Below are 26043 nucleotides of genomic sequence, written 5' to 3'. Positions count from 1 at the left end.
TTCCAAAAAAAAAGTTACCAAAAAAAAATCAAACGCCAAACATCTTGTAGAAGTGTGTCATTTACATATTATATAAAGATTAATGCCACCAACAAAAAAGTATGTAAATCTGAATTTTTGGCAGTTCATGGTCTTCAGAAGTCAAAAAAGCGGATATATAATATCTGTTGCCAAATAAAGGAAGGAAAGTCTACTCCAAAAACTGATAAGCGAGGAAAACATACGAACAGAAAAAACAAAATATCTGGAGAGAGAATTCTGTCCATCCATCGACATATTCAAGCAATACCCAAATATTTCAGACATTACAGCAAGCAAGATAACCCCAACCGCACTTACATCAATCACGATTTGTCCATATTATCTTTATATACAGATTATTATATACCTTGGTGCAATACCAAACTTATTGTCCCAGTGAAAGAAAATTATTACAGAATAGTTTTTTGCTCGCAATATAATATAGGATTTAAACTGCCAAAAACGGATACATACCAAACATGCGATTCATATAATGTCTCGCTCGAATCAAATAAAGAAAATGCTGAAGAATGTCAACAAATTTAAAGTTAAAGTTAGAGTTGACGCTTACCCTCAGATCGTGATTTCGCCCTAATTGAGAAGAAAAATAAATTTACGGCACAAATCTATCATCCCAATCAATGGAATAACAAAAACCAAAAAAACCAATCCATTTGAAGTTATCAAGATGCAACAAAAAGATTTTATTTCCTTTAACGAGCTGCAAAGGCAAATTAAATAGGAGTAAGCCACGTTGCTCAAGAAAAATATTTTTTCTCTTTTAGTTTAGAGTTCCTTTTGTTTTTTTTAGTTTGTAAATTGCTTATAATTAGAATAAAGCTTCATTTAAAAAAATATTGTTGTGTTATAATAAAAACTCTGATTTAAGGATTTGATTGAAAGTTTCAAACTAGGCTTTCGTCATTTTTCTACCTTTTTTCCCCAAATCCTTCAATTACTCCACATTTAAAGTATTTTCTGTCATTAGAAAACCTAACTTAGAAGATATTCAACCTTAGAATGAATTTTTGTCGCAAGTCGATATCATTTGTGAATCCATATTGAAACAGGATGCATCTCATGGTAAAAGTAAAAAATTCTTTGCAAACTTTCGTTGATTAGCAACGATCAAATGGTTTAAAATAGCAGAAAAAAATTTTCCAATTCCTATTTTAAACAATTCTATTTTGGCTCATATAAATAAAATTGCTGTCTCTTTTGAGCATTCCTATTTTTACCACATAATGGCATATTAACAGAATTTAGTATTATTACAAAATTTAAAACTGTTGTTGATGAGAGATGTTAAAAGTCATCAGGATGATCACTTAATACCCTCAATGTATACATCCTACTAAGAGTTAGGATTGAAAGATTTATTGTACGAGAAGACATTTTTAAAGGTACATTTAAAGGCAGTCAAATATTTATTTTACCAAATATTCTAATTCTAAGTATTTATGTTTCATAATATTAAACAAAGAAACAACGGAGGAAGATATAAAAAATATACTAGGACAAACAAGAGACTGCATACGAAAATTGAACTCGGTACTATAGGATAAGAACATCAGCATGAAAACAAAGAAAAAAATATATAATACCATGACAAGAAGTATCCTCACTTATGGGTGTGAAAATTGGACAATAAATAAGAAAACCAAAAACAAAATAAGAGCAACAGAGATGGAATTCCTAAGGAGAAGCTGCAGAGTAACAAGAAGAGATAGAATAAATAACATGGAGATTAAGAGGAGAATGGGAATGAACTCCGACATAATAGACTACATCGAACAGAAGAGGTTTACCTGGTACGGACATGTCAGAAGAGCAGACCAAAATCGGTGGATAAATAAAACAACAGAGTGGAGCCCGATAGGAAGAAGAAAGAGAGGCAGACCCCGAAGATCTCTCAGAGATGAAGTGGACGAAGCAATGAGTAAAAGAAACCTACAGGAAGGGGACTGGCTAAACAGGAAAAATTGGAGAAAACGGTTGAGTGAAGGAATACAGTGAAAACTGTGGAAATCCTTGTATATATATATATATTCTAATTAAACCGAAGTTTCCATTTGCTATAACTGTTATAGACTATGCAGATCCTTTTACTACCCTTAACAAAAGGACGGGCGGGACTAAACTGTCCGACATATGCTGCTGTATGTGGACAGTCGGCTTAAATGCATCGATTTAGTTAGTGTACGTACAAAAGAGACGTCATTTTAAAAATAATTCGTAAAGAGTGTCATACTTGTGCAAAGATCTAGCGGATGGACTGATACCCAAGTTTTGCAATATTAAGGATGTAGCTTAATTTTTTAAATTAGGTATTAAAATTTATTAAAAATTACAAATTCTTCGATTTTTTACAGTTTTCTAAGTAACATGTTAGGAAATCAATATTCACAAATCAGTATTGTAAAGCTTTAAACTTGTTTTATTAAAGAGTTACCTGAAATTGTGTTTAAAATGATTTAATTTTTACTGGCAGACGAAAGTACTTAATAAGTTTAACACTTTTGACGTAATACATGTTAATAATTTAATTTTTTATCAAACCCACCTAAGGAAACATAGGTTTTAGTTATTGAGGTCATTAAATCTAAAAAAAATATTTTTTATTGTAGAATAATAACGAGAATAACCATTGGCTACCGAAATTATGTTATAGGTTTCGTTTAGAATTATTTATTATCATTGAATATTGATCCATCAAGTATACAGACCAGCTATAGTGTCCAATTAATATTTAAATTACCTAAACGATTAGGTTAATGTCAAATTAGATAAACACTTAAACTTGCCATCACAACAAATACAATTCATCCGTTCGTTTGCATGTTTATTCCATTGTCATTTACACCAACGTCCGACCGACGCTGCAAACTTCATTCTTACGCTATTGTTTCCGGACAATGAACAGTTCATTTTCCTTTATTACTGGCTGCATTTAATCTCAAATAAGCGCATCCGAACACTATTGGAGATTGGAAAGCAACAAATTCAAATTTGCGCTGGTTCAAATCATGATGGTTTTGCATTGAAAATTACTCGTTCACAGACACCAATAAATGTTTTGATTGTTTGGAACCGATGCAAACTTTTGACATCGATTCGTGATTTACTTTAGGATCAGATGCTCTTTGCCAACTCAACACATTTTAGCCGTTTGGCTTTAATTAATTAATGTCGGGGTTCAAGGTAGCCCTCTACTTTGGAAGGGCTTTAGCCAGTTTGACAAACTTTGTATCCACAATATTATCAGTGTCTAGCTCATAAAATTTACGAAAATATTTATAGCAATTAGTTTTTAATTGTAAAAATATTTTTGGTGTCTGCACTTTGGTTTTAAGATAATACCGATAGAAGATCAAGAAAAAAAGAAATAAGTTTTTAATGGGAATTGCTATGTGATTTTCAGAATTTAAAATATCAGTGTTTCTATTTGTTTATGTAGGAAATGTTATATTAGCACCAAAACGCTACAAAAAAGTTTATTATAATCACTTGTGTAAGTTAGTAACCGTTGTGAATTTCTAACATTCTTACTAGTTAACTAATTACTAGAAGTTTTAATTCTTCAATTCGTTAAATATTCAAAGCTTTTTGTGAAAATATTCTATTGTATTTATAACAAGTATTAGTAAAACAGTAAAAAAAATATTGACATCGCGTGTGTAACCTGTAACGTTATAAACCTCACATTTTTATTAATTTATATTTAAATAATTATTTAATTTTAATTTCTTTATTAATTTAATAATTCCTTAACCTTCAGTTTCTTTTTTACTATTGTTTCTTCAAAAAATAGTTGACGCCCTCTCCCTTTCTGTCCGGTAGACTAAATATTCTGTTCTATGTTGACAGAAGACCTAATTCCATCATAGACATATGTTCTATGGCATTTGTGCTATACTTTATTGTAGTCACTCCACACTAATTTCAGTCAATCAGCTTCTCTAATAATAGGCAGATTAGAAAAGGAATCAGACAACAAAAAAGAAAAGAAAACGAAAAATTAATAACAACAACTATTGAAAAAAATAAGAGTATGAAACGCCTCAGACCGACACTAGGACGACGTCAGATGATATCATTAATGGGAAAAGACGAAAATGAAATCACAACTAGAGAAAACATACTGACAAGAATAGAAGAATTTTACACAGAACTTTACAGAACACATCAACAAGATGATGAGATGAGACCAGCATGGAAATTAATAAAAAATGTTGGATCAGAAATAATGCCAAAAGTAACAATTTCAGAGGTAACTACAGCATTCGAAAATATGAAGAGAAATAAAGCTGCAGGAGAAGATAATATTACAACAGCAATTGTAACTAAGCTTGTAGACAGTTGTTTACATCAGGGCAAAGTCCCTAAGAGCTGGAACAACTCTAAAGTAATCTTATTACACAAGAAAGGTGATAGTCGAAAATTGGAAAACTACAGACCCATCAGCCTACTGTCACACCTGTTTAAAATACTCACTAAAGTCATAAATACTCGACTAACAAGGAAATTAGACGAATACCAACCATATGAACAGGCAGGTTTTAGAAAAGGCTATTCAACTTCCGATCACCTGTTAACCACAAAAATATTAATAGAAAAATGTAACGAATACAAGTTTCCAGTTTTCCTAGCATTTGTAGACTACAAAAAATCTTTCGATACCATAGAACACACGGCCGTAATAAACGCAATGCAAAATTGTAGAATAGACAGCAGATATATTAACTTAATAAAAGAAACTATGAACCAAGCTACAGCTACATAATACCTAAATGAAAATGAACACACGAACCCTGTACCATTAAACAGGGGAGTCAAACAGGGAGATACTTTATCACCCAAACTGTTCACCTTAGTTTTGGAGGACGTTTTTAAAAACCTAAATTGGAAATATAAGGGAATAAACATCAATGGCCGCTACCTCAGTAATCTACGATTTGCAGATGACATAATCCTGATAGCTACTGACCTACAAGAAATGCAAACCATGCTTTTAGAACTACATACCGAATCTTCTAAAATAGGACTGAAAATGAATTTAAACAAAACAAAAGTCATGCACTCCGAAGACACCGTGACAATAATAAACGATAAAGTTATAGAAAAAGTTGAAGAATATATATACTTAGGACAAAAAATAATACTAAATAGGGAAATTCAAACTGAAGAAATAAAAAGAAGAAGAAAGTTAGCTTGGGCAGCATTCGGTAAACTGAACTATATACTCAGAAATCAACAAATTCAATTACATCTTAGATCTAAAGGTTTTGATGCATGCATTATTCCGATATTAACTTATGCGGCACAAACATGGACAATCACAAAAAAGAATATGAATATACTTAGAGTCGCTCAACACGCGATGGAAAGAGCAATGCTAGGTATATCACTTAAGGACAAGAAAACAAACACATGGATAAGACAGAAAACCAAAGTCACCGATGTGGTGCAAAAATCATTAAAGTTGAAATGGGAATACGCTGGACATGTAGCTAGGAGCGATCTAAACAAATGGCACAGATCAATTTTAACTTGGAGACCATACCAACACAAAAGACCCAGAGGCAGACCTCCTATAAGATGGACAGATAATCTGAAAAGGACTGCCGGGAAAAATTGGCTACAAGTAGCGTACAATAAAAAACAATGGAAAGGAAGACTTGAAGAGGCTTATGTTCAGATGTGGACGTAAATGGCTAGACGAAGAAGAAGAAGAAGCTTCTCTAAGGTGGTGGGATATTTTTTTTGTGTGTAATTGAAATTTATAAAAGAAGGAAATATGGAATATGGTTCATTTTATGGTCAGCAGAAATTTCTTGGGGTGAGTACTTTCATTGTAACCTATATTTTATAATTCTGACAGTATTTTCAATATTCACAACCTCACTTCTTCCAAAGCCACGTTTTCGATTTTATGCATGTAGGAATCTTACAAAACTTAACTAATTTTAATAATAATTCTATTTCACTTTATTCTTGCCATCTGCTAGTTCATTAATTGTGATTTTGAAAAAAAATGATTTCTACTGTTTTCTTAGACCTCTTACCATAAAAACTAGAACATGATCTACTATCTATGAATATCTGTCATCTCACATGTCTTCAAAACCATCTATACACCTACTATGCTCATTGTAACGAAGACTTGGCATAATCGCCATTTCATCAAATATTATAGCTACATGCTTATCAATTCCTTCCATTTTTTAAATTGTTGCTTTTAGTGACTCAAATATTAACTTAATTCCTGGGCCTACAATAGTTTGAGCCAGAAGTTTGTTTAATGATGATTTACTTCTTCTTCTTCTTAACATGCCATACACCAAAGTGCGTAGGCGACTATCTCATTACTAGAATTCTGTTCTTGGCGGCGTGACACAGCTCGCCTGTATTGTGATGATTGATATTGATATGATTTACTGGGTAAGATAAATAGATTGGAAAGAATACTTTATGAACTTTGTTTTTGTAAAGACAAAGTTAAACATTTCTCTTTTAGAGTAAATCCTCTTAGCTTTTTTGCTTTACAGTTCTTTCTGTACCGAATTTGAATTAGCATAGCTGCCATTCTATTAGTGTTCTGAAGATCAACCAATTTATTTTCTTTATAAAACTCTTTAGCTTCAAGCAGTCTGCGTTTAACAGACTTTTTACTATTTCTTTCCAAAGAATATTTATGGTGTAGTTGTTTTAATGCTTCATATAATTTTTTTTTGGGGTAATTGTACTTCTTGATATCTTACACACTTCAGCGGTGTGATATTCTTAATGGAAACACCTATAAGTAAATGTGATGTTAATTTCTTTATTCAATAAGATTTCATTCTCCTTGGACAATAAGCATTCTTCAATCTGACACATCCTTAAATATCATTAGAAAGAACGCCCTACTCCTTAATAAAAAATATCTGAATCAAAAACCTTACACAATTTTCTAACCTCTAATACGTATACACCGATGCCTCTAAAACATCTACTGGTGTTAGGGCAGCTATCGTTTCTTTTAATATTACACCTGAGTATAAATTACCATCCTTCAGCTGCATACCTACCGGCGAGCTATATGCCATCTACCAAGCTCTTGCTCATATTAACTCCGGTAATATTTCAAAAGCTCTTATAATTACCGATTCCCTCAGTTCCATCAATAGGAAACAGGGAAACTACGAGTGAGGTGAGAAATGTAGTGCTAAATGACTTAAAATTATTTGTTAAAGTGAAAGTTAAAATTTTGTGGCAAAAGCAGTGTTCTTACTCGACTTCGTCTAGGACATACTCGACTTACCCATGGACATATAATCGGCCACACTAATACTACTTTATGTGACAATAATTGTAATGTTCCCCTCACTGTTAAGCATGTCCTTGTAGTGTCCAAGATACCAGTTGCAGAGACAGACCAACCACATCATCGGAACATCAAATGAAATCTTAGTAGAAAAATGGAAAATTTTAACGATTGGTAAAATTTTAATCAAATAAAAGACAGATATGGAGCACAGTTTTTATTAGATCTTGTCCAAGTACTTTTGCTCCTAGAGCATCTTCAGGGGCATTTGGTAAAAATTAGGCCATTTAACAATATGGTGAATATCATAAACATTAATTAAAACATTTACACAACACGAGACAAAGGATAAACAGTTATAAATTATTATAAATTCAAAGAAGCTACATATTGGATCACATCAGGAGAGAGAATTCTTCTCTCATATGAAATCTTATGTATATGTATAATATATGTTACTAATAACCTCAAAGGTTAATGCGACAATGTTTATAAATAAAGAAAAAACATTTTCTAAATAATTTCCAAATACAAAGATGCACGATTTTAACATGAAAACGAGTATATAAATCACATAAATTGTACGAAGCTCCAAAACTGAAATTAAACGCTGAATCCGCCCCTTAATCGAACCTTTTGTTCGCCGTGCGGAAGTAACCACTGATTGAGAATTTGATTGATTCGCCATTTGTTAAATAAGCTGAATATCTTTTGTTGCCTAATACGTAATAGAGACAAGAGATTAAATTTATTCACCGAATGAATTGACAGGCTTTTGAAAAGACTACCAACACAAAGGAAGAACTGAAGAGATGATTGATTCTAGATAAATAGAAAAAGGCTTTGTCCATATTTTAGAAGCCAGCAACAGTTGGGTGTCTTTTAATACTGGTTAAAAGGATGAAAGACGAAATAGATACAATAATTTGCTTTGAAGTCGATCATCATTTTGATAAAAATGTGATACGCGTATTATGAGAAATCAGATCTGAAAAAAATTGGAAAATGTATCAGGAAATAGTAAACATAAATGCTCGTAGTTTTATATAAGTAGTATACTAGTATATGGAGAAACCACGCCAAATTAAATATGAAATTAATTTTATTACTTAGTTTTGATTTACAGAGTTATACAATTTTACTCTGTAAGGGGAAAATACACATATTAATATCTCTTAAAAATTTGTTACGCATCGAAACGTCAGTCAGAAGCTGTTTATTTGATGAAGAATTTGGATTATAGTTAAAAGTTCAAAGTTAGAAAAATTATATGAAAGAGTTATAACTTACAAATCAGACACAAGAAGGCTCTTCTATGATGTATAATACTAATCTTCTACAATGTATTGGAATGCCGACGGCCTCTCGAGAAGACCATATAAAGAAAGGAACTACCAATTCCGCAAGTGCCAAGATGAACAGTAGGGCCAAATTCTACAGTTGAAAACCATAGAACGCGTGAGTTCTATGGTTTTGAGCCATACCGGCTTTTAACCGTACTAAGTTATAAAGAAGCTTTAACCAAAGAAAACTTCCCGGCCGAGCAGAAGAAAGGTTCAGATCTAGAGATAGTGCGTGAGTGGCTAGACAAGGATGGGTAAAGAGCGCGAACTAGTCATAACCATAAAACGTCGCAAACTAGAATACCTGGGCAATATAATGCGCAATGAACAACGGTATGACCTACTTCGGACCATACTTCAAGGTAAGGTGCAATGGAAAAGAGGTCCAGGACGAAGAAGAATATCCTGGCTGCGTAACCTGCGAAAATGGTTTAACTTAACCACTATCGAACTTTTCAGGGCAGCAGTCAACAAAGTCAGAATAGCCATGTTAGTGTCCAACATCCGTAACGGATAGGCACCATAAGAAGAAGAGTGGACAACGAAGCTAGGACACAATGGCAGGAGATTACCATCTATGGGCAAGCAGTGAAGGGCTATTAGCTTTAGTGGATTCTTTGTATCTGCGATATGACATCCAGATAGAACAGGAATAGTGTCCCAAGTGGTTTTGCCAAATGCGTAAAAGACGTTATTGCAGAACTTCATGGTAACCGCTTCGGGGAGCATGTTGAGATCAATAGGACAAACTTACCATTTCTTTACAAAGATAATTCTTGAATTTTGCATAAAAGAATAATTTAAACTCATTAATTGGCTTCAAATTTTGTTGTTTTCATTTACTTAGTGTAAGGGGTTCCATATTTTTTTAGAAAATATCATTTATGGCTTCTTTTTTTTAGTTTTTTTCTTTCCACTTAGGATCGATTATTTTTGTTTTCAAAATCTTGTGAAATTTCTGCAACCTCTCTTTTTCTTTTGTTACCTGATTCGTAAGTTTTAGTCACAGTTGTATTTGACAGCACTGTTTTCTCAATTGCTATATTTGTTCGAGAAACAGCTGTAATATTGATGCTTTGAGATAGTGTACCTTGGTCAATACTTTGAAAAGTGTAATTGAAATGGTCTTCTGATCACTTCTTTGGCATCATCTCTGTCAGAATGATTTTCGTCATTTGGATTATGCAGCGTGAGTTGAACTTCTTTTTACTGGTCAATTTCCTGAGCAGTATTATCATCTGCCAGACTCTTATAATATGATAGATATTTTAACAATTTCTCTGCATCTCTGGGATTATTAGGATCATATTTTTTCTTAATTTTTTCCAAAACAGAAACAATATTGATTAGTTCAAGTAGAATCAAAGACCTTCAAAATACTCACCGATATAAATTTCAATACTATTTATATCACTATTTGATAGAAGCCTTACTAGTTAAAGACTTCAAAAGATTTTACAAAATAACTCGAAACTGTCTTACAAACTCTCCTAAAATGCAGCCAATGAATCTAAGAAAACTTGGCACAAAACTCATCAAATTACCCTTTGCTGCCAAGCGGTTATAAATTTCTAATGTGATGATAAACATTAACCTTCTAACTTCTACTCTGTAACCTTTATTCAGAAGGCAGGTCAGAAGGCCCTGCCTGTCGTAAGAGGTGACTAATGGGTAGGAATCGAGAGGTCGCTTGAGGTGTCGGGTTTGTAGAAACGCACACGGTCACTTAGGCGTCACGGTCATCGTTCTACATTCCTAGTATCTGAGACGAGACTCTTGTGGGACCACTCTACTCTCATTCCAAGAGAACCTGGCGAGGTTGAACGAGCTAGGCCCGTACACACCTCTCTTGGCCTTGTGTCAAGCGTGGTGTAGGTGCCCCGGCACGTACCCATCAGGAGATTTAAGAGTGGTAGAGGAGAGATCCTCGGCGGCAACCTGTCTACGTGCGAGGTGGAAATTCCCCTGCCTGCGTCACCTATCCGCCCTAAAATGATAATCTATTAATTTGTTAACTAAAGTTGCTGCCCAAACATTACCTTTAACTGTGTGTTAACGTTGCATTTTTCATGTACGGGAAACGAAATACTTTACTTTTTCTGTGTCTGGATCCAACAACAGTTTTTCTGCCGTGCTCCTAAAGGGTGTAGACGTAGCCCTAATATCGGGCTACGTCTACACCCTTTGTATTTGCGAGCCATAAATCATCGAGGGTGCACTGTGATGGGCAAAGTCTGCATACTCTCAGGTACTCCACGTTCTGTATTTCTCCACATTCACAAAGTGCGTCGCTGTCTGTCTTGATGCTCCATTTAATGAGGTTTTGTTTTACAGGGCCAACACCTATGCGTATGCGATTGAGTGTCCGCCATGTTCTCCAGTCCAGGTTCATTCCATTAGGTCGTTCTGGATGTGGGGGGAACAGTTCAAGTGCTTCGACTCTGACTTTCAGCTAGAATGGTAGAGGTAGAGGTAGAGCGACAGATGTTAAATAGATCGAGCACCCATTGTCTTGCTTTTTGCCCGAGGTGTTTTATCTGCTTTGTTAGGATTTCGTCCACCCCAGGTGATTTTCCATTTTTCATACAGTCAATACCAATTTTGAGCTCTTCGATGGTAAATGGGTTTCGCAAGAGAGTTGTTTCCTGGGAAACGAAATATGATATTGTAAGCAATGACATCACAAGAGACCAGGCCGATAATATTAGATTTTATCGTTTGGCGTTTAAAAACAAAAGAGTGTTGTGTTTAGTTTAGTAATCAATCAGCCACAATTTACATCGATTTACGATACATACAAAAATACCCTCCCGTAGAGAATTAATTACGTTTTACGAAAATAAATATTATTAACAATTTTTTCTAGGTTTTATTCGATTTCATTATTTTTATTTTGTTTCCGTGGAAAATAAGTTTATCACACATTCATCCACACAACCATGGAACAAATGTAAGAAGGTGTATTTGTACAATTTACCAAGAATCCATAAGAAAATATTTATGTGCGGACTCACACCAGTTGAAAGGTTAACAAATTGTGCAAATATTCACAGTTAACAGATTTTACCCGCCGTAAATAGAATTGTTTAAGACAAAATGTGTTATTATATTCAACTGGGATTCATCATTTTATTTCAGAATTAAATTGGCAGTCAGTTGAATCAAAATCAGCGCATCGAAATCGCTCAAAGCTACGTCGATTCGATGTACAACTTTTCTGAAATTCAAACAATAGCTTTTATTATTTAATTGCTCCGAATTCTGTTTTACTAATCAATACAGCTTGATTACCTATATCGACAAAACCGTGTGCATTTTGTTCAAAAGCATTAAATATATTAAATTATTGTTTAGCCTGGAATCTGACAAATATAATGATATGATTGGCGCACGATAACAATGGCAGTTCCCGTTGCGGAAGTAAACAAATCCGGTATAAATTTTATTCCATTTAGGTGTACTAATAAAGGCCGTTAGACACTTTTATAACCCTGCTATCATACCAAACAATCAAACATTTATAAGCTCACTCTAGCTGCTAATTTCGATGCAAATCGATGACAATTTGGATTTATGTAAATTTTCGTTTTGCTGCTTTGTCGTTGTTTTACTGTTTTGGCAGATCGGTAGGTATCAATTTGTTTCGTATTGACTTTCTTTAGCACTATATAAATAGTTTATTTTCCGAAAAAAGTGATTTATCAAGTCGGTTCTATAAAAATATATGTAAGTGAGTCTAACTCGCAAGTCTCCTAAAATTTTTTCGTCTTGTTTAACACGTTAAGCACGGTGAGACATCAACGCAATGTCTCACTGTCCGGTAAACTTAGGCCGGCGTGACACCAATAGACGTCTCATGTCAAACAGAAAATAAGACGGCGTGGCTCACTGTAAAGTCACAAGATAATGATAAATTTATGGGAGGCGATAAATAGCCGTCTATAGAAACATCTAATGTGAACCGGTCTGGAATTTTTAGACACATTCAGTACTTACAGTCAACTGAGTGTCATCAATGAGGAGATATTGTATTTCAAAAATAAAATGCATATAAAGTAAATAAAACATTTATTAGCAAAAACTCAGTTACAAAATAAAGACATAGTTTTATATAAATGAAAAAAAAAATCGCATTACTTTGATTTTGTAGCAGAATGCGTTTCAAAAAAACATGGAACACAAAAACTCTTTTTACAAGATGTGCACTGCCATTTCGTTCTTGGAGTTTTGCTTTGTGCTTCTTGCCGTCCTAAAGTTTCTTTTTTTAAAGCATAGCACACAACACATCGACCTTAGCGTGCTCTTGTAATACATGACGCTCATCATTTTGGATATTCTTGGCCGATACAAGCTCATGAGTTACATCTAAAAGTGTCAAGGCAAGATGCTCTCTGAATTCAGTAATCTGCATTTTATTTTTCGTTATTTCCTTATAACACAAGTATGCATTCACTAAAGCAGAACCTAAAATTAACTCGATTGCTAACTTCCGGTACCATTTCGTTCCCTTTCTAAGAGAATGCGAATATGCTTTCAATTGATCCGAAAGATCAATATAAGCTTTGGCTTTGTTATAATCCGCGATGGCTTTTGGTTTTTCTATCTCTTTTCCACGTTGTCTTACTCCCACTACCTCATCGGTGTGTTTGGTGGTCAATAGCAGCACATCTCTCGTATCTTTCCATTTCATCATAACGACACCTGTACCACTTTCCTGGGAAAATACTTCATGTCTGTTTAGTTTTTTTGCCACAACTTCTTTCGCGTTCAGTTTTCTGTTCGTCCTTACAGTTTCAACAAGATGTGTTTTTCTGTTCAATAATTTAGATGCTAAATCCACACTAGTATAGTAGTTATCCGTATGGAGGGTTCGACCTTTGTCCAAAATATTGTCCATCAAACTCATGACTACATTCGCTTTTGCATTACTGATACCATCAGTTCCACAATACACTTGTAGATTATAGGTATATCCACCAGTTGTACAAAGTTTGTACAATTTGATTCCAAATTTGTTCTTTTTGTTTTTAATGTACTTTTTAAATTTTAAACGACCTCTAAAAGGAACAAGAGTTTCGTCAATACATACATCTGGTCCTGGCACAAGAACGTACTGAAATCTTTCTATCAACTTATTGATCAGTGGGGTCAACTTTCTAAGTTAATCATTTGCAAAGTTCACATCCTCGTTATTGTTGAAATGCCACATTTGAAGGAGTTGTTCGAATCTGTTTCTTGGCATGAGATCTTTTACCTTGTTAGCGTATAAAAAATTAGTGCTCCAATAAGCTTTTAGACGTGGTAGCTGAACTAAACCCATCCAAATAATTACACCAAGAAATATTTCCATTTCTGTGTTATCAGTGGGAACCCATTCCTTTACGTGGCCTTTTGGCTTCTGCTTCTCTCTCAACACTTGCTCGGCATAAAGATTGGTTTGGTACACCATATGGTCAATGATCTCATTTGTAATAAATAGTTTGAAAAAGTCGTATGGAGTCTGCTCATATCTATCGTAGAATTCAGCTTTAATTCCAATATCAACACTAGAGAAATCAAACGTTCTTAGTGAAGTACCATCAACGGGTCCCCATACTATTTGAGTATCCTGGGTAGTGTTATTTTCTTCATCGGCGTCTTCGGATATATTTCGAGCTATCACATCTTCAATAGTTTGATCAATCTGTAACAAAATAACTGCTGTGATCCAAAAATTTTTCAATTGATTTATAATAGCAATGTCGCCAACAAAAAAGAAAGATCTGAACTAAGCTTACTCACCATACTGTTGTCGTGTTCAGTTGTAAGTTCACTGATACATTCAACTGACGTGGATGGAGCAAGTTCTCTTTCAACATTGATCGCCTCAGTGGTTTCAAATTTTTTTGCACGTTTTGTAGGAATTTCTTCATCACTACAGGTTGCGTCACTACTATCAGGTACATACTCATCGGATAAATAAACGTCCTCAAATTCACTTATTTTATCGTCTTCATCAGATAACAATTCATCCCACAATGTTTGCAGTCTACGTTGCTCTTGTTCATAATCACCGTTATCCATGCTGCTCTCTTGATGTTTCGACTTAGAATGATGAAATGTGCGTAGTCAATGAAATCAGAAACACAAACCAACTTGTTGACATGCGCAAAGTGTGACATCACATTCATGTCTCGCCGTCTCTGTAGGCCGATATATTCGGAAAGACGGCGAGACATTAATGTGATGTCACGAGAAAAATGATAAAAAAATACGTAAAATTTTGCAATATTAGAACTGCACTATATGTCAGTTATACATATTGAGCATTCTATTTAACAAAAAATAAAAAAAAAACTCCCGTCCATGCGGAACTTTTTTTACTTAGTACACCCGTGCTTAACGTGTTAAGAAACCTTAGATCTTTAACAATAATTTACGCTCTGAAAGCCAAAAATGTAAAACAAGTGAAAATTACAATTTTTGATTAAATGTTGTTCGCACATTCTATAAATAAATAACAAATATGTTTAATAGAAATAGTCCACACACCTATCTAAGACAACACATTTTGATCGTTCTTTCTAGTCGAAATGTTTTTTTTTTATTTTTAAATATATATTTATAATCTACTCATAAGCAGTACATAAAGTAATTAATAAACGTGATGACAATATTGACTTGATTTGGGTACTGTCCAGCGGCCAATATCCAAAAACTGGACTAAATATAAATTACCTATAAATGTGTGAATGTTAAGATATTGGACTGAACGTAAACTTGTGGTGTATCATCCACTTACCACTAACCAATTAATATATTAGCTTGCAATACTACGTGTTATAAACACGCCCAATTTTTCTCTCAAACAAATCACCTATCGATAGTAGCTATTATACCTCCTATTCTAATTATACTGGTTGTTATCGTGATGCTTTTTTGTGACCATGTACTATTTACTAGTTTTTATGTACATATACAGTAATTAGGCCAGTATATGAAGTTGTTTTGGAGAATAAAATTTACAATAATCGAGTAATGGATCACAAATATATTAAATTTGGAACATTTTCCACTCATTTAAAAATTTTGGCATTTTGTACGTAAAATGTTGAAATAAAATATTTGAATATATAAAAATAGTGTTTTTTATGTTGTATTTTTAATGTATTTTTTTAATTATTAACAATTAAATGCCAAAAATTGCAATTAGATAAATAAAAAAAATTGACGCTGTATTACATTCTTTTGACAAACTAAAATCTAAACTTCTCCGCTAAAATTTACTAAAATCTCCGACTAGTAATCTCAGTAAAGCGACTAAATTAATCCTGCTCTGCAAACCGCTATGGCAACGTGACCTTTAAACTCGGGTAATTTGATCGAACCGAAAATGAATTGGCCAGTTCTCGTTCTGATGTAGCGGATTATTCCGCATTTCTGAGCAAAATCAAGCAGTAATTCCGTTAACACAACATATACGCACGATTCACATCATAAATCGAACTTCCACGTCAAATTCGACTGTCTGTTGCTAGTAGTATCGCTGCGCCATTGTTGAAGCACTGATGCTCATTCTCATCGATTGGATAGATGTAGATAGTAACCTCAAATCAGTGGTGCGTCAATTACAATGATAACTGGGAGTTAAAGCATTGTTTTTAATAAATATGAGTACAAAAAACAGATTTGATTAATATTTTGTTAAGTTTTTTTTATTATAATTCATCAATATTCTTTAGCATTCAGCAGTAAAGTATCTATTTGACACAACTAGAAAATATTTATATAAAAACTAATTGCTTTATTGCGTCTACAGAATAAAAAAAATGTAACATATAGTTTTTTTTTCAGTGATTTATATTTTAAATTTTACTATTAATAAACCCTATCTGAACGTGCTAACTACCAATTATTTAAATTCACTCTCACTCTTATTAACCCTACACTAGTGGCGCCCCATATCGGAACACCAGTAGTGGCACCAAGTCTGACAGACCCATAATTCAATCATTTATTAATTAGAAAATCAAAACAATACTGGTGTATTATCTAGCTTTACTTCTTTATGAATATCATTTAAAGAATAAAATAAAATTTGGCCCCAATAAATACTATAACCTTCCATAATAATTAATAAATGATCGAATTGTGAAAAATAAAACAAGGGTATTAAGGATACAAAACATTAAAATATAAGATTTATTTGTCAAACTTGATCCTATGAGTTGCACTTTTAAACATTTTGTGGATGCAATATAGAATCAGGGCACTGAAACTGGGCATGTGTTAAAGAAATAAATTTTTTGCACATTTGACAAAAATACCTAGTCTTACTGTCTTTGAGACAAAAACTACATTATTTGTAATATTTAAATTTTCGGGATAACGGGACTAAAGTTCATAGTTTAATCCCCACTCGTTTTATACGGTCTAGTACGACGCTTGGGCCTGAGAGACTTGGCGCCAGCGCTGCAGGGTTAACTGAAATATAAAAAATTACATATGGGGATATCTTATGTGTGTATAATTTACACAAATATTTATTGTTTTTATTTGTTTCAGGTTTCCTGGATGCGCAAAAGGGATCTGCACATCCTCACGTCTGGGATTCACACGTACACGGGAGATGCGCGGTTTAGTGTGCGTCACCCAGAACACAGCGATGACTGGGACTTGCGCATTGAATATGTACAGAAAAGGGATGCGGGAGTGTATGAATGTCAAGTGAACACTGAGCCCAAAATCAACTTGGCGATCATGCTGAACGTTGATGGTAAGTAAATTTTTTCTTCTGGATTAAAATTGAAACATTTGTTGATTATCAATCAGAGGATAAATATACCATGATCTGCCATTGCAAAATAATAAATTTGTTTTTAGTTTTTTTGTCTGTTGACTCTTGGAAAAGAATAGTGACAGTATATTATATTGTTCGTTTCGGTCGCGGTTCCCCTTGAGTTTATAAAGAAAAAAATAAGTACTTATATAAATATTTTTAAAATTCTTCCCAGTCATTTTTCGTTCATGCGCTTCAATTTAGAAGTCATTGCTCTTATTTTGCACATATTGTTGTGTATTTTTCACTAGAGTCGGGCAATATTTTGTCGGGCTTTTATAAGTCTCTCAATAATTTTGAATAGTTCCAATGGTAAGGCAATAGCTATATAATTGCAAATATTCTATATTTTTCATCACCCTTATGAAGAGGAATAATAATGGCTCTTTAGGCAGTCTGGTAATATACCTTTTTAAAAGGAATCATTAATTACTGAGACCAGGACTTCCTGGATCCATTTTGTAAGATTTGATAAAAATTGTGTGGATAGTCTATCAGTATTATAGGGGACATAGGATATGGGCTCTTGTTGTGGAAAAATAGTTGATGTTATTAACGAAGTACTGATTTAGATTTGTAGGGTTTGGTAGGGAACATTTGCGAGCTGAGTTTGTTTTCGAGTATCGTTTATTGTGGACTTAATTTCTTTTGCAACACTTTGCTTTCTAGGAAATTTAGACAGTCAAGCCTATCTAAAAAAGTTTAATTTCTAGAGATACATTATGCAACATACCTTACGCAGGTTTTTTGTATGGAAAATATTAAAACATCAATAAAAGATTTAGAAACAGGTAAATTCTTTCGATTTAATGGGAAATTCCCAAAGCAATATAGTGGTTGCCTAAGCTGTCTTCAGAGATTCTCCAATCGTCATTTAAAAACTTGGCAAATTAAATGATAAATCACACAAGTTTAGATCCACATTCTTATTGAACTCTGCTTACAATTTCTTGAAGAAACTGATGTAACTTAAGAATCCTATGAAAATTAACTACTTTCACAGTTTCCATCAAAACATCTGCAGCTTTTATAAGCCTTACAGCTTACATTAGCTCACTAAAATCAAATAATTTTGTGACAAATAATTGGTGAGAGCCCTCGATTAATGATTATACAAAACAGACAATTATAAAGTACTTGCTTTATAAATGTTTGTATCAACCATATCGATAGCATATCTGATAAGTCAGTTGTTCATAAATACATTTTTCGTTAATTTAAATTCCAGTTTCAACATCCTTTATTGCCTCTTGAAAGATTTTCTCAGAGTATAATGTTAAACAGCAGGGGTGATAGTATACATCCCTGTCGGATTCCTCATTTGATTTATATATTAACGCATTCTCCTGCCTCTGTACAGATAAATAATGTTTGTGTACTTGATGAATAAACTTGTTTATCACGTACCACGGAGCATTACAACTGTTACTTACAGTTTGTTCTAAATGCTCTGTGTTTTTAATGTAATTCTTCCATTAATCCCATTCAATAATATAAAGTATGAACTAATATAAAAGTTTATAGTAATAAAAGATAAACACTCTTGCTTTAGGATGCATAATAAAATGTTCTCTATGAAAAAAATATCATTTGTAATAAAGCTCTCGATTAAAATCTTTTATAGAAAATTAAAAATACATTATTATTGATTTGTAATAAAAGTGGACCTACAATTAAAGAAAAATAGAATTTTGGTAAAATTTGAATACCTATGATTGTTTTTTTTAGTTATTTTACGACCAAATACATATTAGAGGTTCTGCCATATACGGTAAGAAATTAAGTGCTATTAAAGAAGGTTGTTGTTAATAATAATATCAAGCTTTTATTTTTAATATGTGGTTTTAATATTTGTATTTAATAAAGTTTAAATGAAATTTTTGCCAGTTAATAAAAAAATGTTTTGCATAATCCCACGTTTCCCAAATTAAACTCAAACTTCGTCCAAGTAATTCTGACACATATTTCGGCGCTCCACCACCTAATAAAACTTTTGTATATATAATAATACACCCTCATTTTACCCTTTTTTCCCTCCCCTTCGTTATCTCTCTATTTATCAAGTCGACAATTATATAATCACCCTCCCAGCGACGTATCCTCCGAAACTTTCTCCAAAAACCGACCACTTTCCGTAATGAGGCCAAAGCAGGTTATCCGTGGAATTACAAACTATTGTTTCGGGCATTTGAAACGAAAAGATATGTTTTTGTAAGCCTAAAGTGATGTAGCTTTAGGTGGAATTATATGTGAGGATTATGAATGTCGGGTAAATTGGCCAAAAATGGTTGTGGAACAAAAATGAGCATTAGATTTATCCAGAGAGTAATAGTAAAAAGGATATACACTGGATATATTGATCTTTGCTGTGATAAAAAAATGAAAATAACAAAATATTTGGAATATTTTTGATATACCGTAAAGAATATAATAGTTCTTTGTTCAGTTTTTCTATTTTAAGATGAAGTCGCACTATACAGGTCTTACAAGTGTAGATATTTGTTAATTTTATTCGCCATTTAATTTTTCCTAAGGCATCTGGTTTCTTTGATACGATCCAGATTGGAGATGGCCAGGGTGATTAACGCGGTCTGCTGATTCCTTGATCCAGTATTGAAGCTGTGTTTGTACGTACTTCCTTATAGACGTGTGGATATTGATATAACTTTGTATAAACTTGTACTTCGTCTCTGGTTGGTATGTAGTGCTTTATTTGGTAAGGAAATGTTAACGGATCGTTTGGATAATAAAATATATCAAATTTTGACACCTACCAGACACATAACTACTTATCCTCTCTGTGGACTGTACTGTACAATTTGAACAGATTTGAAATGAGTTTCATGCCAGATTTACATTAATGACACAAAAACTGCAGAACACGATTCTACTTTAACTACATAACACTAATCTCTGATGAACAAAGATCAGAACAATAAGTATCTTTGTAAACAGGTCGCTCACATCTATCTTTCTTTCATTCCATACACCTAGTTTTCTGATCATCTATTACAATAAAGCATTTCGTCTTCAGTACCATCTTTCTTGTATTCCATACACCTAATTTTCTGATTTTAAATTTTGAAAGTCGCTCTTATACATTAAAAATCTATTAATGAGTTTTATCAGTTGCCTTACAGATAATGGACAAGTTTTGATTTTTTTGTCTTTTGTTAAATACCACAAAAAAAGGGTAATAATACAGAGTAATATTCAATTAATAGCAGATTAACCAATTATCACACAATAAAATTCATGACGTTTTAAACACTTAAATTACCACAAAAATTAGCTTTAAATTGACACCAAGTTTATATTTAGTTTAAATATTTAACTTTTTGTATTTTGATTGTTTACTGAAAGTTATTTCTACCTGCCCCGACAACAAGCTATCTTCCGCTTAAAATTTGGAACAAACGATCACCTACAAACAGTAAAAACCTTATTAGAAAAATCGATATGATATAACAGATCACTGGTACTTATCTTCGTAGACTTTCACAAAGCCTTCGATACCGTGGAATTAGACAGCATTATAACTGCTCTGAACAATAGTAGAATAAACTGATCAAATGAAAAGGCAGATATCGAGCACAGTTTATTAATTAAATCTTGCCCAAGTATTTTCGCTTCCTAGAGCATTTCCGGGGGCATTTCGTCAATTTTGGGCTATCCAACAATCGTAGAATGTCATAAACATAAAATTGTACATTTCACTACACGACACTCCTGAGTTAACTGAGTTACCAGCTGATATCCGTTTGAAGAGGTTTACTCTTCGGAGCCTGGAACTCACGCGAGGCATGGTTATGTGTTGCCTGAAGTTAAATCTAATAAAGTATTAAACATCACTCACTTTTAAACAACATGTACACTTTTTGATAACTTCATTTTTTTTTGTAAAGGGTTGTACCCTAATATTTTGGTGGCTCAGGCATGTTAACCTGCTTTTTAACCTGATGATGGAATTATTATTCCGAAAACGTTTGTGTTTTTTGATGTAGCCTTTTTAAGGGTTTTTTAATATACCTACATACAAAGATTAAACCTCTTTTTACTTAAAAAATAAATAAACAGTTGTATAGATACACACGTGGTCAACTTTCGTAAAATGCACTGTAAGAATACGTTAGACCGTTAGAGCAATGGACTTCAATCGACTGAATCATAGACTGAATATTAAACTTAAACCTTAAACTTCCGTTAATTCCATTCAAGGACAAACTAACAGTTACAGCCGAAGCGTCTTAATGTTTAGCGAAAGAAGGGAGCAGCTCCGGAGCTGCATCCTTCTTGCAGCAAACAATTTCGGAGGCCGGTACATAAACAATTATAGGTTTTCCATTTATATATTGATCTACTTCGTTCTTGCACCAATCAATTCAACTAATTTTTTACATAATATGCATCTATAATCTAAAATTTGACCAAAAATGGAGCCCCTTTCTTACAGCAGGGTCCTCAATTGTGAATAAATTATGAGAAATTAGCTAGCTTAACAACTAATACTGTTACTCTGTGTCACACTCTGTACAAAGAATATAGACTCACCTTTTGAAATATTGATGTATTCATTGCAGCAGGGGCAGAAGAATTGATCGTAGCGCGTCACGACGTTAAGGGACGCCTGGCGCCGAGGCTCAAAAGACGACTTAACCGATACACTCGATGTTTTAAGTACGCTCTCTCTGAACAGACTAAATGTGTTTAAGGAGGTTTAATAAGCAAATAAGTTAGAATATACCATTAAATTAGATCACATTATAGTACAAAAAAGGAAAAATATTAAATGTAAAATATTAAAATAAATATTACATACTTTCCCCAACATTAACATTTAAATTTTTTGGCGGTTATATTAAATTGGTGCAGCATACGTTGTAAATCGTCTTCACTTTGAGAGTAATATTGCATCGTATGGATAGCAGATTGTTTTAAGTGGTTTTTTTTCCATTTGGTATCCTTTTTTAGTTACTTACCTTACTTTTTTTACTGGCAATCTGACTTGTGTAATTGTTTGGAGCTCTAGCTGCACCGTATAGAATTACGGTTTATTTGTGACATAGTGATTGAAAGGAGGAATATAACTGTAGTACTTACTCTGTAGTAAGAATAGCTGAAATAGGAATTTAATTATATTACATTTTTTCTTTTTTTTTTACTTGAACACATTAGTAATAAACATCTTCTTTTTCATATTTTTGGGTTTCTTGTTTATGGTAAGGGTAATCTTGGTATGTGTCATTTGATATATCTTCATTGAAATTTTTTTTCCCTTGTTGTTTAGTTTTAAAGAGCTGTTCTACGGCAAAGCTGGGGGCTGTGTGTTGAAATCATAAGTTTCTTTGATATTTAGGTCTAATAAAGCCTATTACGTATATGGATATGCTCATAGGTATTGGCTTATATAATTGAGATGGAACTCATTTATTAAAATTGGGCTAATTAGCTCTAGAATTTTGTGTATATGAAGTGATTTGTTGATTTTGTTGGAGTACAGATGGTTGGAATGTCCTTCTTGAAATATTTGTAAATGGCTAATGTTGCAAAGCAATTTGGACTAGAGAATAACTGTCAGTATTGTTGCTTGTATATTAATGTTATTCTTCGTGAGGAAAAAAAGTATTATTAATACGTTATTTATTAGTAGTGCAAAAGTCTGTCAGAAGATAGAAATGGTATTTGGCTGATGCAAGGAGATGTTTTAGAAAAATGATTGGAATATCTTCGGGTTCAGGAGTATAACTAAATTGATTAAGATTTATTTTGTTAAGAATTGCGTGACTTTCAGGTGATTTTACATTACATTAATGTGATGACATTAGATTTTTTTTAAGTTTTTAAAAAAAGTCCTCTGTGGACTATCACAAATTCTTTCTAGCTAGTGCTTTTCCCTTGTACGTCAATATAACCACTGTTTAACGGTTAGTTTGTATTGTATTGGCATTGATAACATCCTTTCGACCATTATTAGATTTTTACCTAGTATACCTATCTATCTTTCTTTGATGAATTAACATTTTTCATTTACAACTAAGTTTTTTTTTACCATATTAATTTTTCGTACTATAATTGCAAGATTTTCAACTTTTATTTCTTTTAGATGTTATTTGAATAAAAACATAACCGTATTAAACTAAAGAAAACTTTTCTTTGTGTATTCAACTGTGCAGTCAAAGACCGAATTATATCTACTCGTTGAAGCTGACAGTATTCGCGAAAACGTCATTTTGTCAAACATCCAATTGATTGTACATTGTACTCAGAAACCAGCATCGGCACCATCGAACGAAAAAGAATCAAAAATAGAAGTCTGTTATTTTATTTATTCAGTTTTATTCGTTTGTGACGTGACCGACTTTGAATAAGCTTTTCGGTTCTTCGAAGATAGTTCCTTCCACACACGGGCGTAACCAGCATAAAGGAAGAGGGATGATAAAAGAGTATAATCTTGATATATATTAATCGTTGATATAATTATATTGTAAAAGAAATTGGCTTGTTTCAAACATTATCCTGAATGGATGATACCAAACAAGTGAATACAGTATAAAATGCAAAACCAATATGTAAAAATAGAAAAGGACTTTCAATTAAATCCTGCAAGGGGACACATCATGGCATGAAGCAAAATGAATGACATAAAAGAGAAAAAAATGGAAAAAATGTATTAACAGCTAGATGCACTAACGCTTAGCTAATGTATGTATGTATTTTTTTATTGTAGGACTTAAAACTTATATAAACTCAAACAAAAATAGGGCAACATTGGTTTTATTAAAGCTAGTGCAGGTTTATTCCTGATTGATAGTCGATCGTCTTTTTTTAAATAATGTAAACTAGTCCTTTGTAGCCATTTTATGGTTAAGCCATATATCAGGTACAGCAATGACATTCCTATTAGCCATAGCAAGTTCATAAGCTATTATTTTATTGTTTTGTGGAGTGAGTTTATAATAAATTTTCAATGAATATGTTATGTACTCTTCAAGTTCAAACTCTAGTTGATGTAAGAAAATCTATCTTTAGTATATTCCATTGTAATCTTTCGACCATCGGATTCGTCGTTTTTCCTATAGATCTAAACAAATTCATTTTGTCGATCTCGATCACCATAGTTGCTTCTGCAGAGACATCGTTTGGGCTTTTACGGCTTCATAGACTTTCTCAAAGTTCACAATTAAGATTTTTCCTTCCTCCGTCTTTCTAGTTCCGCCCAATAATTCTGTATGAAAGGAACAAGATATTAGACCCTAATAATGTGCTCCGTTCCCTTGTACCAACTTGGCCTCATTGAATATTTGTGTCTTAAATCAAAATAACCTTTAAATCAAGAAAACTGGAAAATTAAAATGTTCACAAGACACTCACCTATAGATGAATTGTTCCAACAGTAAATTTCCCAACAGATATTTTACTGTTGGTATATTTACTCAAACACAACACTCAAAAATTACTTACAAAATCAAACATTTAATTATAAATTTCTAGGGTATTCTGTTACCATTAGGACTCGCGATGCACTGCGTCGCAGTAAACAGAAGCTTCTACTATATTAATTTCTGTCTGGGCATTCGCGTTGGCCCACTCTCTTTGCCGTGTTTACTTGCCCGAATACAACTTGTCCCGCTCTTCCCTATATTCGACGTGGCTAAAGGCTAAAATCAATAACATAATTCCCAATCCATGCTCTGTTTTATATGTAAGGAAGGTGACTTTTGTTTTATCTACTGTGCCACTTTGGCTTAAATAATCATCCAGTTCTGAATTACCCATCATAAGCATCATTTTTAAAAGTTTAAGCGTTTACTAAGGAATGAGGGAAGGCTTATAATAACGAAGAACTCATGAAGCTTCTGGTGTTTATGATTTTTTTGTGAAATTTTGCAGTTAAGACCTCTATTTGCAAAACCACCAATCTCCACCCTGGCAAAATTGCCGTAAATTGTAATTTTTACCGTAAATATATTTGTAAAACCTGGAGCCACAAAATTCGTTGTCCATGAACTTTGATCGCTCAAAATTAGTTTTTCGTTGCTACTTTCTTGGTTGTTAGTAAAATACTCTTATAATTAAAGAAAAATATTTGGATATTGGCTATTTTGAACAGACCAGGAGATTGGTTATTTTGTAGTAAAAACATAAATGTTTAATAACAGTACTTAATACATTAAAATAATTATTAATACCATGATTCTATACTCTTAAGACATCCTCGTTGTTGTCATTATCAAGTGGTTTGCAATAAACGTCGTCTTCTTCAAGGATGCTTGAAATATTTTCGTAATGTAGCACGTTTTTGATAGCCAGCTTCGGATCATTTTGCCATTCTTCGTAGTAGTGACTTTCCAGTAGCTTCCTTAGGTCCTTTTATTTCTCTTTGCTAATGTTGGCCAAGTTCCCGACTCCTATTTCATTTGGATTGAAATTAATGGTCTATCTTCCTTTTTTTAAAATACTTTTATTAAATTTTGTTTTCTACGTTATTTTGTTTTCTTGATCTTGCCAAACAAATCCTTTTTATTTTCGGTATCTCCAGCCAAGTTTCAACTCTG

The 26043-nt window shown here is 33.1% G+C and overlaps 1 protein-coding gene across 1 annotated transcript in view; it reads left to right on the top strand.

Moving 5' to 3' along the window:
• The window catches only part of LOC140444200 (limbic system-associated membrane protein-like), a 231781-nt gene that overhangs the window by 99902 nt on the left and 105836 nt on the right, over positions 1-26043 (top strand). The window contains exon 2 of the mRNA XM_072535932.1: positions 17215-17425. Within this exon, the coding sequence (XP_072392033.1) occupies positions 17215-17425 (211 nt within the window). The remainder of the gene's footprint in view (positions 1-17214; positions 17426-26043) is intronic.

This window comes from Diabrotica undecimpunctata, chromosome 6, assembly GCF_040954645.1.
Source record: "Diabrotica undecimpunctata isolate CICGRU chromosome 6, icDiaUnde3, whole genome shotgun sequence".
NCBI lineage: Eukaryota > Metazoa > Arthropoda > Insecta > Coleoptera > Chrysomelidae > Diabrotica > Diabrotica undecimpunctata.
The sequence above is the reverse complement of the archived record's forward strand: the minus strand, read 5'-3'. Positions and strand labels throughout refer to the sequence as shown.